Source organism: Pezoporus flaviventris, unplaced genomic scaffold (assembly GCF_033815535.1).
Source record: "Pezoporus flaviventris isolate CSIRO_AGI_PZ_B2104156 unplaced genomic scaffold, CSIRO_AGI_Pfla_v1 ptg000036l, whole genome shotgun sequence".
NCBI lineage: Eukaryota > Metazoa > Chordata > Aves > Psittaciformes > Psittacidae > Pezoporus > Pezoporus flaviventris.
The window spans coordinates 6277596-6290429 of NW_026892584.1; the positions used below are offsets into that span (position 1 = coordinate 6277596).

At 39.1% G+C, this 12834-nt stretch overlaps 1 protein-coding gene across 2 annotated transcripts in view; it reads left to right on the forward strand.

Annotated features, from left to right (window-relative positions):
- The window catches only part of TRIM66 (tripartite motif containing 66), a 52843-nt gene that overhangs the window by 10731 nt on the left and 29278 nt on the right, over positions 1-12834 (forward strand). For both annotated transcript variants that reach the window (XM_061462942.1, XM_061462943.1), the window contains exons 2-4: positions 1653-1756; positions 7012-7159; positions 12693-12825. In XM_061462942.1, coding sequence (XP_061318926.1) covers positions 1653-1756; positions 7012-7159; positions 12693-12825 — 385 coding nt within the window. The remainder of the gene's footprint in view (positions 1-1652; positions 1757-7011; positions 7160-12692; positions 12826-12834) is intronic.

Here is a 12834-nt window from a genome sequence, read left to right on the forward strand (position 1 = left end):
CATAAAGAGATCTCTTGACAAGGCGAACATAGCACTGCAGTTCTGGTCTCAACAGAATGGAGAAATCTTAGATTAAAAAAAGACTTGATAAGATAAGGTACAAATGGACTGATACACCACTAGCATCTCTAAAGGACTGGATTCACATCTTCATCTACAGTAGCTTCAGAAATGTGGTCAGAAACATGCATATTCCTTTTTTTTTTTAAAAAAGAAAAAAGTACTAGACCTTGTATAAAAATGTTAAGTCCTAGCCCAAGAATGAAATAGCCATGCAAAAATGCAGGTATGCAGTTATGGACACCTTCCTCAACTGTTAGTTCTTAAGCTCTTAGCGCAGGCAAACACTAAGATTCACTCCACCTGTGCTCAGTGGCTACAGAAGGTGAAGCCAGATTTTGCTGCCATACTGCTTGATTTGCTTTGCTTCACTTTGCTTTAGGGGTGATCATGTTTTGTCACTTGTGGATTTGTTGTAATAGTTGGTTTGCAATTCTGACTTTTATTTATCAAACTTTTTAATTCTTTACCTTTACTCTAATTCATTGCTTTTGCCAGCAGCATGTTACTCCTCTTTCACTTCACTTGAATAGCATGCTGCACTGTAAAAGTAGTATGTGTGTATGTAAAACTGTGCAATGTGTGTTTTATGCTTTGATATACCTCTGGTCTAGAAGAACTGTAGCAAGTATTAGAAAGCACAAGTAGATCCGTAACAGTTTAAAGTGTGGCTCAGATTTTATCAAAGCTGTAAGCCCCTATGAATTCATGGGAATTTGGACATGCAGATATTGATAAATGATGAAATAAAGCAACTGGACTATAGTGTATTTCTAAGGATTTTGTTGCTTTGTTTTTCTTTCTATGTATTGAACTAGATATAGTGTCCTGGGTTCAGCAGTAGCAGTCATGTTTCTCCTTTGTGGCAGCTGGTGCAGTGCTGTGTTTTGATTTCCAGCCTGGGAGCAATGTTGGTGAAACCGATGTTTTTGGTTGTTGCTAAGTGATGTTTACCCTGACCAAGGACTTTGTGAGGCTCATGCTCTGCCAGGGAGGAGGGGAAGCTGTGAGGAAGCAGAGACAGGGTGCCTGACCCAGGCTAACCAAAGAGGTATTCCATACCACAGGACGTCATGCCTGGGGTGGGGGGTAACTGGGAGTTACCTGGAAGGACAGGGGCTTCCGGGTGGGACTCGTTTCTTGGCCGGTGGTATCGTATTCTCTTCCCTTGTTATTTTCTCTTATCATTGTTGTAGTTGGTGGTAGCGGTGGTGATTTGTGTTGTACATTGGTTGCTGGACTGTTCTTGTCTCAACCCGTGGGAGTTGCATCCTTTCGATCCTCCTCCCCATTCCTCCAGGAGCGGGGAAGGGGAGAGCCCCGGTGGTGGTGGTGGTGGGGGGCCTCGATTGTTGTCAGCCCGGCACCACTCACTGGGAGTGAGTGAACAAGTTGCCTGACTGGGTTTAAACCACGGCATATAGCTACATGTAACTTCTGGCTTGAAGAATGACTTATTTTCCTGGAACTGTGTGTCAGTGTGATGTAAAAAAGCCAGCAATACTGAAGGGTGGTTTATATAATTTCTGGGTTCACATGGCTTGTGTGCATTGTTTTATTTGTGTTGGTTTTGGTTTTTTCTAAAAATTTAGGTATCCTTTCTTGCCCTGTGTGCAAACAGACCTGCTTTGCAAGGGATGTAGTTGAAAATTTCTTTCTCAAGGACTTTCCCACTACTAATTCAGCTATGGCAAAGGTAAGTGAAAACCACTAAGTTGGATGCCTTGTGCATTGTGAAAACACTGCAAGATGAACACTGTTTGAAAACAGAGCAAACTTTGCATTGAACAACAGACTTTCCTACAGTTCACTTATGCAGCACTGTAATTACTTCACTCCTAGAGATGGACTTCTTTAGTACTTTTTTAACCTATATTTGAAGAATGAGTTTGACTATATATACTTTATTTTAAATCTATTAACAATATTGATACTAGTGGTATAGGACCTGTGACAATCAATGTATCAGGAAGGTACTGAATTTCTTGGATTCTTTGTTGTTTCCTTTCTTGCCCTCAACACAAAGTCAACAGAAGCAGGCTATTGGCTGAACAGTTACACCAAGATTACCCATTAGATTCTGTGGGCAATTATAATTTTCTGTTTGCCTGTTTTACTGATAAAAAAAGTCACACCTTATTTCAGTTTCCCATGGGGGAATGGATGTGAAGGGTAACTGAAAGGCATAGGTTACTACTTTGGCCTTATATTAACACTGTATATAGATTGATTTCCCTTCTGTTAAATATCCAGTTAACAGGCAGGACTATTCTCACAGTTTTTTAGTAGTTACAATTTTGGGTTATGAGAAAGGATGGAGAATGGTGTGTATTTCTGCCTCTTTTGTTACAAACCAGTATTATTTGCATAGTAAAACTGATTTGAGAATGTGATACTATTACATGTAGCTGGTAGTTGAAACGGGTAAAAGCTCGTCAAAACTATTCTGTAATCTGCTGACTATCCAAAGTGTGATTCAAAGCAAGGGAAGAATAACAAAGGAGCAGGGATACTGGACTTCACCTTCTGAATCAGCTTCTGGACCTCAGACTATCTCTTTTGCACTTTCGATTCCTGAGTAAACTGAATAACCAGCCACGCTGGATATTCAATTTCAGGGCCTTTTGGTGGAGGGAAACACTTCTTCCATAATGTAGGTCAGAGGATATGTCTTTCCACTCCTTTTAACTCCTGTAGGGGCAGCAACAATTTTTGGGTCCATTCTGCCCGACACAGAGGGGTTGAGACTGCTTTAAATTGTGCAAGTAGTTTCCCAGTGGTATCATTGCAAAAACATATGGAAGGGATGTACTTCTTCCCTGTCAATCGTTTCTGTATTTTGTTTTCTTCCACTGTTAAAAAGAAGAGAATGGGTAACCTAATCCATGGAGTCCTCTGGGAAAGTTAAAAAATTAATGCAAGAAAAGCATGTTGACATCTTCAGGTGTAAGGTGCTTGGAGAGTGCAACATAACTTCATCTAAAACCTGAAAAGGTTTATTTACATTCACTCTTAAGAGTGAATAAGAATATTGATAAGATATTGCAAATGTTTAGAATGCACTTATACTGGGATTTCTTAATTACCATGAATCACATCATTTACCTTTCAGTGAGGATTTGTGTAGAAAGGAAATCAGATGGGAATATCTAATGTCTTCAAGAGCACTAGATTATTTTTCAAGCCTTCTTGAAAATGTTTTTCTTTTCTGTAGTCCCTTGGGATTCCTAAGAGCAGCCCGGTAAAGCAGATTTCTCACTGAAGTGTAGGAGTACCCTAGAGGGACACATGAACCTTCCTCATAGTTTTTGGCTTACTTCCTTTTTATTAACAGTCAAGTTGTGGAACCGTGAAACTTACTTACTGTCTTTTAAGCACCATCCCCATCCAGAAGCAAAGCCCTAGTTTACCATCAGTGGTATCAAAAGGAGAAGCACTAGCTCATCCAATTGAGACCAGCTGAACAGCCATAATTTTCTTAATTTACCTAATCTGTTCAAATGGGAATCTGTCAAGGCTTGTAACAAAGTGTTTGGAAGCAAGACGATTCTCAGAGTGTGAGATAGTGAAGCATAAATGATAGAATGTGCTATATACCAGCAGCAGAAGTTTCAAAAATATGCAGTTCAGAATCTCTTGCCCAAAAGCCCATTTCCATTTCATAAATAACGTAACTCTGGGAACACTGTGCTCTGGAACTTAAAAGTAATGTTAACACAGTACAGCACCAGTATAAGTTCTAGTCAGATTGACACTGGAACAGTACAGGTAAACCTGTGATTAAGCAGTTTTGATTATTGCAGAAGGCAGAGTATCCCTCAACTTTTGACCTGTTCCCTAGGGTACGTTTTAAATTACACACGTCTTTTTATATACAAGCCTTGTTTCCCAAAAGAAATACCCTTGCATTTTGGTTATATAAGTTATGTTAGGCTTTTTGGTTTAAATTATTATGCATACCTTTGGAAAAACATTGTTGATAAGCAAATAGCTAATCCAGCAGAACAGCTTATACAAGTACTTCCCTGCCCTGACAATCAAATACATTTAAAACTTTGCTTTGTTGTCTTATTGTCAAGAATTGCCCCATCTCTTTAAAAAGATTGGGAATACTTTGAAACTCTTGAAAAATGCTATGAAATTCCAGCCCCACGGAAGGGAATGGTAAAATTTAATTTCAGCAGTACAAAAATTTTTCTTTTTGTGCTGCAGTGAATTAGAATTCCACTCACTTGCCTCTTGGAGTTTAGGTGGATGTAGATGTTCTATTTAATGTTAAAGCCATCATTTAAAACTAAGACAACCAGCAAGGAGCTGTGATTGTTCTTTCCTCAGGCTTTCTGTTCTCTGAGACACCACGAAGATTATTTTCACCAGGGCTTGCTTCAGGGTTTATGTACTGAGTGCATGCTGCTATGCCCTTCTCTTCATGTTTCCCATCTGGTATGCAATCATAAACGAACTGAAAGGTAGATAAGCTGATACCCAACAGAAAGGACACCTAGGAATTGATTTTATCATCTATTACTAGTTGCTTGAGTCACTCTGAGTAGTAGCAATATTCAGGAACTATGTATAAGTACAGTAGATATATTGTAACTCTATAGGAAATGTTTGAGTTCAATAAAGTGGTGGCAAAGCTTCTATGATTCTATGATGGTAAAATTGTATCACTATATTCAGTCTGCCCATTAGTGCCTATTTGTGGCTATGGTAAGTCAAAAACATAAAAGTTGGGAGTTTTCAAACAAGGGGTTTTAAGTCTAGTACAAATCCTTTTTAGAAGAAGTATCATTACAGCTATCTTGAAATAAGATCAGTCTGGATATCAAAGATCAAATTACCCGCTTCATTTAGGTGCAGCTTTATTAATTTCTCCTTTAGTGACACTTACAGACAGCATGGTCTGTATATCAAAGGGCATTTCCTAAATTGTTGAATCAATAGAGATGATAGTTAATTAAGTTTTACAGTTCTTCTCATGTTCCCATGTCTTATATTTTCCAGTTCACCACGTGATATCAAGGTATAAATTGAGCTCATTTCTGGTCAGCTCCTTAGAGAATATGAACTAAGTTTTTCATTAATAGTATGTGGGTGTCCCCGTATTGTTTTCTAAATCGCCTTACCACTGGCATGCTTTATGTATTTTTTCTGACAGTTACACTGTATCAGAGTGGTTCATGCAATGCTAAAGGAAATAGCTTTAGATTAAGCTCTAATTTTAAATAAAAAATGTAGATTTACAGTAGCTCTGCTGAAGTAGCTCTGATATGCGTTCATCTAAATGAAAGCAGAAGTAGCTTCTATAGATTTTTTAAATTAAATAATAAATAATATAAACAATAATAATAAATAATATAAACTAATAGATAATAAAATAATTACTAACAGAAAAATAGTAATTAGTAAGAGACAAATTAATGACAAAGAAATGATATAGTAAAATGCTTTTGGATAATGTGATTAAAAAGGAAATGGTAGTTAGATCAGAACCATTTTTCATGGGATATATTTGACTAACATTTCACATATTTACTTGGTAACCTAGATTATCTATTCTAAGGTAGAAATTATCTATCTAAATATATGTACATATATATATAAAAGTAAAGCGTACACTCATTTGATGTGTTAAAGCTATCAGTAAGTAGTACACTAACAGAAAGTGATTACAAAGCATACCACTCATTTTCAAAAGTAACTTTGAACCTAACCATCCTTAACTGAAATCAGACAAGTTTTATTTCTGCTTCATGGCTTTTCAATTGACAAGAAACAAGTCATTATGATTATTTCTTCTGACATCACATGTAACATGGACCCTAGAATTTTGCTGAATAATTCAAGCATAATTATACTGGATTGTGCTAGAGCACAGAAGGACAACCAATTTAAGAACTTCAAGCCTTAATTTTATCCTGTTCCCTTTTACAATAACCAGACTCTTAAAATCTTCTTTGACTTGCATTAATCTGAGGAAGACCCTCAGCAAGCTTACCAACGACACTAAATTATGTGGTTCGGTTGATACACTGAAGGGAAGGGATGCTGTCCAGAGGGACCTTGACACACTTGTGAGGTGGGCCAGTGCCAACCCCATGAAGTTCAACCAAGCCAAGTGCAAGGTCCTGCACCTGCATCGAGGCAATCCCAGGCACAGCTACAGGTTGGGCAAAGAAGAGATTCAGAGCAGCCCTGCAGAGAAGGACTTGGGGGTGTTGGTCGATGAGAAAATGAACATGAGTCGGCTTCAGTATGTGCTCGCAGCCCAGAAAGCCAACCATATCCTAGGCTGCATCAAAAGGAACATGACCAGCAGGTCGAAGGAGGTGATCCTGCCCCTTTACTCTGCTCTCGTGAGACCTCACTTGGAGTATTGTGTGCAGTTCTGGTGTCCTCAGCATAAAAAGGACATGGAACTGTTAGACCAAGGCCAGAGGAGGGCCACGAGGATGATCAGGGGACTGGAGCACCTCCCATATGAAGACAGGCTGAGAAAGTTGGGGCTGTTCAGCCTGGAGAAGAGAAGGCTGTGTGGAGACCTCATAGCAGCCTTCCAGTATCTCAAGGGGGTCTATAGGGATGCTGGAGAGGGACTTTTTATCAGTGACTGTAGAGATAGGACAAGGGTTAGTGAGTTCAAACTTAAACAGGGGAAGTTCAGGTTAGGTATAAAGAAGAAGTTCTTTACTGTGAGGGTGGCGAGGCACTGGAACAGGCTGCTCAAGGAAGTTGTGGGTGCTCTATCCCTGGCAGTGTTCAAGGCCAGGTTGGACACAGTCTTGGGTGACACGGTCTAGTGTGTGGTGTCCCTGCCCATGGCAGGGGGGTTGAAACTTAATGATCTTAAGGTCCTTTGCAACCATAACTGTTCTGTGATTCTATGTTTCTATTAAGTTTGTATGCCTGATTTGTAATCCTTGAATGTAACTGCTCTTTTGTCCTTAGAGCTGCTCCACATGTAAAGAGAAGAGACCTGCTCACAGTCTCTGTACAAGCTGCAATAAGTGGTTGTGCAGCTCATGTACAGAGGAACACAGACATAGCAGGGAAACTGGAGTCCGCTTCCTGTCCGTATCCCTCAAGGGCTGCACAGGTACTGAAGATGCACCTTGAAATTTTGTTTCTTCTCATATCAGTTATTCAGTTGAAAAAGGGGCAGTTGCAGGCTCTGTGTCATAGATACCATGCTTTTTGCATGTGACTCGGAAGGATATGTATATGTTGATGGAGATTATGTGATTTTTCTGCAACTTCAGGGCCATTGCCACAATCAGCATTCCACAGTATTTAAAAAGTTTTGCATATATGTGTTTCCACATGCCTTTTATGTCTGCAGAGTGATGGACTATGGTTTGGTAGGCTACAAAAGCAACAGGCATTGCCTGTCAGTACTCCTTGTCCTCTTTTGAGTAAATTCCTTGAGAAAACTACGGTAAGACAATTCCTGTGCAAATGGACAAGGTATAGGAGGGAGTGTAACAAACAGTGAAAGGCTGTGATCACTATAGGATGTTCTTTTTCTAAGCCTGGAGTGAAAAACATGTTTCCTAAGCATGACCACTATATTGACATCAGCAGGCACAAATGAAGCCCCCTGTCAAATATGTCTCATCCCTATAAAATTATAAGCCACACGAAAGATTATGATTTTCTGTTACTGCTTATTATTTTCTTTAGTTATATGCCCCAAATCTGCTGAGGAGTATGCCAACCTAAACTTATATAAGGATTTTTAATCTAAAATAAGAGTTTTTCAATTTTATACAATTAGTTAAGTTTACACTTTGCTCACATATGACATTATTTGTGCTATAGGGTTTGTGCTACACTATCATTCCTCATAAGGAAGATGGAGGACAGAACAACTAATAAACACAGTTGTAGCCTACTGATTATGCTTTTTTATATTATTTTTTTCTTTAGGATTTTGCTTGTAGAAGCCTGTATGTTGCCATAGATGGAGTTCTTTTAAGTCCTTGGTGTTCATATCAAAGAGTTTGAGGCACTTGAGACATGATGTGCTGTTACCAAAGTGTAAACAAAGAAAAAGGTCTGTAAGAATAGCAATAACAACAAAGCACAGATGACATTTAAAATTTTTTATGGGTGCTTTCTAGAGAATAATATAAACTCAAGTTCCCCCAAGTCCTCCATCAAATGCACTGATTGGGTGGACAAATATGTTTTCTTTTCAAGTTGGTCGCAAGATAAGGTCTGGTTTTGAGGCTCTAACTGTTAGTAATTTCACTTTGATTACCAGCTCATATTGTTAACAAATAATGGTAAGAAAATATACCTGTGGCTTAGTTGTGGGTTTGTGTGTGCTGTATAAAGAGAAAGTTGCACGCACACAAACTGCTTTCTCATTTAGCCTCTCCCCCCCTCCCCCCAAATGCATTGAATCCTGCCTATTCCTTTTACTTTTGATAAACAATTCCTTCCTTGACTGGCAGAACTAAAAGAGCCTGGCTTCCCTGAGACCCCTTTCTTACTTTTTCCTTTGTGGCACCTGTGCTCTGTGTAACACATCTGATCACCCCCTTGCCACGCGAGGCCTGCAGCCCTGTCACAGTTCCCCATCCATTTGCTCTGCAAATCCTCTTGCTTCTGGCCATCTGCTGCCCACTGGGTGAGACCCAGCTCACACAGCTGAATGTCTGAGCTCACTGTCAGGCAGCACCTTTAGCCTGGTGATTCCTGAGGTTATGGTGCAGAGCAGAGTGCCAAGTTCTTGTGATTTGTTGAGACCTTTAGCCTTCATTCAAATTTATATTTAGAAATTGAGAGTGTGGGGAGGAGCAGGACTAGGCTAGCGCAGAAAAATGCCATATTGTAAAAAAAGAAAACAGTTTTTAAGTATCCTGATTTCTTTTTCCTACTGATTCATCCTTTGATGAGTCTGTAGTAAAGGCCCACAAAATGAATACTACTGGTAGGGGATTCACTGTGAGGTGTCATTGTTACTGGAAATGGCTTCATTCTTGTTTGGAAACAGCTGTATTTTATTCACCTCCATTGTGTTCTGTAGCATCTGGTAGCTTGGGGAAGGTTGTGCTGGTTAGAAGATTTCAGCATTTTGAACATGCTTATTGAGAACCAGAATGAGGAGTTATGGGCATGGTCTGTGTCACAGTTCAGTTAAAAACTGCTACTGAACTCCTACATCTAAAGCCAGATCTTATTTTGTAAGCATAAATCCAGACAAATAGCACAAACTGGACATCACTTTGATCTCTTCCCACCTTCCCCAATTCCCCACTAATATTTAGGTCTTGTATAGTTGCTCTAGTGTATTCTTCCTAGCTGAACCGCTTCTGGAGGTACTATCAAAAAATTCCAGTTCTCTTGTGCCAGACTATTACTGCTGGTTATGAATATGAAGAGATGCTAAAATGTGGTTCACACATGAGTTAAACTGCACTATTTACATGTTTTCAGACACCGATTTTTCCTGACAGTTTGTGTTTGTTTGCGTTTGTTTTGTTTTTATTTTTTTTTGGTTGTTCTTTTTTTATTTTGTTTTGTTTTGTTTTGTTTTTTAAAGACAACCGAAAAAAACTTCCTGAAAACTTTCTGTATCGGTGACCACAAGATGCAAAAATAGTGAAATCTGCTTTTGGAGTGAATTTGCTGAGCACTGAGGTGTTGAGAGCATGTGCCAGAGTTTTATGACAGATTAAGCTGCAGCCTTGGAGGAATAAGCTCTGCATTAGCGGTAGGAATTAGTGAACTGTGTTAATTTCAAAGTTCTGCAGAGCAATGAAGCTGCTTGAAGTCATAAACCCAGAACTTCTTCCTTTAGTCCAAACTTTTTTAAAAGGACATTCAGTATTAGTACAGACTCTTTCCTTGTTAAGTGGAAATTTGTGCTTTGCAACTGAGTAGAAACAATCCTTTTGCCAAAACTTTGTCAGAAGTAAATGATCTGGTGCTGACATACCAGCTATTTATAGGCTAGTGCACAAAATAAATATTTTTTTCTTTTCTATACTATCTTTTTCAGTCTCTCAAGGTTGAGTATGAACTCATCAAATCAAAGTTTGAGTCACTGCAAATTATACAAGGTGAGGGAGGACTCTATTAGCCAAGATGTGATTGCTTTTCCAAAGTTTACATCAACTGATCATAGGAACAGGGATTTCAAACTTTCTGTCAGATATTCAAGAGATCCACCTGAGATAAAGAAAATACTGTTGAAGATGGTGACTCAAATGATATTAATTCAGAATTTAGGACTACTGAATTTTTCCTGTTCTTCAGTGAGATTCTTTTAAAGACATTAACAGGGATAGCTGTGGTCAAGATATCTGCTATTAAAAGCAGTCTTGTGCCTTTGTTTAGCATCTGATTGGTAAGAATTCAGCTTATTTTAAAGCTGAAGAGTGTAGCTCTGGGCTGAGTATAAATTAGGTTGAGAAAACCATGACTTAGTTGCAGTTCTCACTGATATGTCAATTGAATCGGGGAATTACACGTGGCAGAGGCTGTGGGTCTATGTTGTAATTAGATATCATTGATTTTTATCCTCAATTTGCATTTGAAATCACAGTATGCTAGAGATTGGAAGGGACCTCGAAAGATCATCTAGTCCAATCCCCCTAATCTGCTTGTCTCTTAAATCTGACATGGTACTAAAAAAACCAACTGATTTCTCTGGGGTGATTCTAATCACCCAAACGCTAAAGAACCCTTCAGAGAGAGAAAAATGGTGAAATCATTATATAGGATTGTGACTAGGTTTCATTATACTTGGACCTTAAAGACATTATCTCATTATAAATTGGAGTTTAATATGGATAATTTGATCCCGAGTTTTCAATAAAACAGCTTGCATGCTCTGGAGGTGCTAAACACTCAGAAGGGCTTTTCCAACTCGTGGAAATGGAGAGAGTTATTATGGGCCTTTTCTTTTTCTTTTAAGATACAACATCTGACCCCCATAGGGGAGGAAAAAATGATCTTTGACATCCACCTTGGTTATACATTGGTTAGACAACCTGCTTGGTTACATATTATTTGCATTGGCAGCAGCAGGTTTGAATGCAAAAGTACATATTTGCAGTACTATAATAAAAAAAATGGCTGTTGAGGTGAGTTTCATTTGTACCTTGATAGAAAAAAATATTGGAGGGGGAAAGAAAAACCCATCTGCTCAATTTCCTCTTTTAATAATCCTATTAGCATTTGATTCAATAATAATATAAACCAATAAACTTCCATGAAGAATAAAGCATGCAATATTGCAATAAAGCATAAATACTGTAATAAATGATTTATGACCATGTGAAGTATGTCATGATGTTACATAAAGATCTTGGCCTAATCTATCACAAATTATTTTCTTGCACATTATGTTAAGAAGGCAGAGGGGAAAGCCAGTTGAACTAGAGGGAGTAACTCTATTATCTCAGAAATATTTAGAGTAGACAGCAATCTAGACAGTAGGAAATTTGGTATATTTTCTTTAGAGCATGGCAATACTTCCACTTTATGTATCCACTGTGTCGTGGTTTAAACCCAGTCAGGTAATTCGTTCGCTCACTTCCCCCCCCCCTTTCTTGCCCTCCCCCTGCTCCCGGAGGGACGGAGAGGAGAATCAAAAGAATGCAACTCCCACGGGTTGAGATAAGAACAGTTTAGTAACTAAGGTATAACACAAATCACTACTGCTACCACCAATGATAATAATGATAAAGGAAATAACAAGGGAACAGAATACAACACCTCACCACCCGCTGACCGATAACTCGCCCCCCAAGCCCGACCAAGCTCCGACCGATACCTCCTCCAACCCTGCAGTCTCCCAGCCTTCCGGCTAACTCCCAGTTACATCCTGGGCATGACGTGCTGTGGTATGGAATAGCTCTTTGGTCAGTTTGGGTCAGGTGTCCTGTCTCTGCTTCCTCCCAGCTTCCCCTCCTCCCTGGCAGAGCATGAGGCTCACAAAGTCCTTGGCCAAACCAAAACATCTCTATCAGCTCTGTTCCCGAGCCGAAAGTCAAAACACTGCACTGCACCAGCTACCAAGGAGGAGAAACATGACTGCTACTGCTGAACCCAGGACACACTGTTTGTTCTTACTGTTCCTCATATTACTCTTTGGAGTGGAACAGGCTTTAGTGCCTGGTATCAATATCCCCTAGCTGCTGAAGTTTATGTAGTGCATTTACAACAAACACACATTTGAAAAACAGTTGCTTATGTGACTATTCAAGAGCAAAGGATAGTCTTGCTTCTGCTGTGACTACATTTTTTTTCAATAGATTTGGTTTTCTACATTTTAAAATACAGCTTTGTTAACTGATTTGCCAAACCAGGTAATTCAAAGTTGTGAGACAAGTGCCCCAAATCATGAGAGATATTTAAAACTCATGAGACTTTAGAGAAAAACAGGAATTTGGTTTGACAACTTCTTCCTGAACCCCTTTGGTATGCTCTTTGTAGAATATATAAGGCCAGGAAAAAAAATTTAAGCAAACCCTGCTAATATAATCAGATAGTTCCAGGGTATGGGTCTTTTAAGAGTAACATCAAGACTTTCAATAGGATTGTGAGAGTTTGACAAGTCTTTTTTTAATCTATAATAATAATTTTTGTCAGTGACAACTCTGCTTTATATTCCTCAGCAACTGACGATGAAGCAAGTGAGCTTTCCTTATTTTGTCCAGTGCACACTCAAGAGCCACTCGAGCTGTTTTGTGAGACCTGCGATACCCTCACATGCCGTAACTGCCTTCTGATAGAGCATAAGGAACACAGGTACAACAC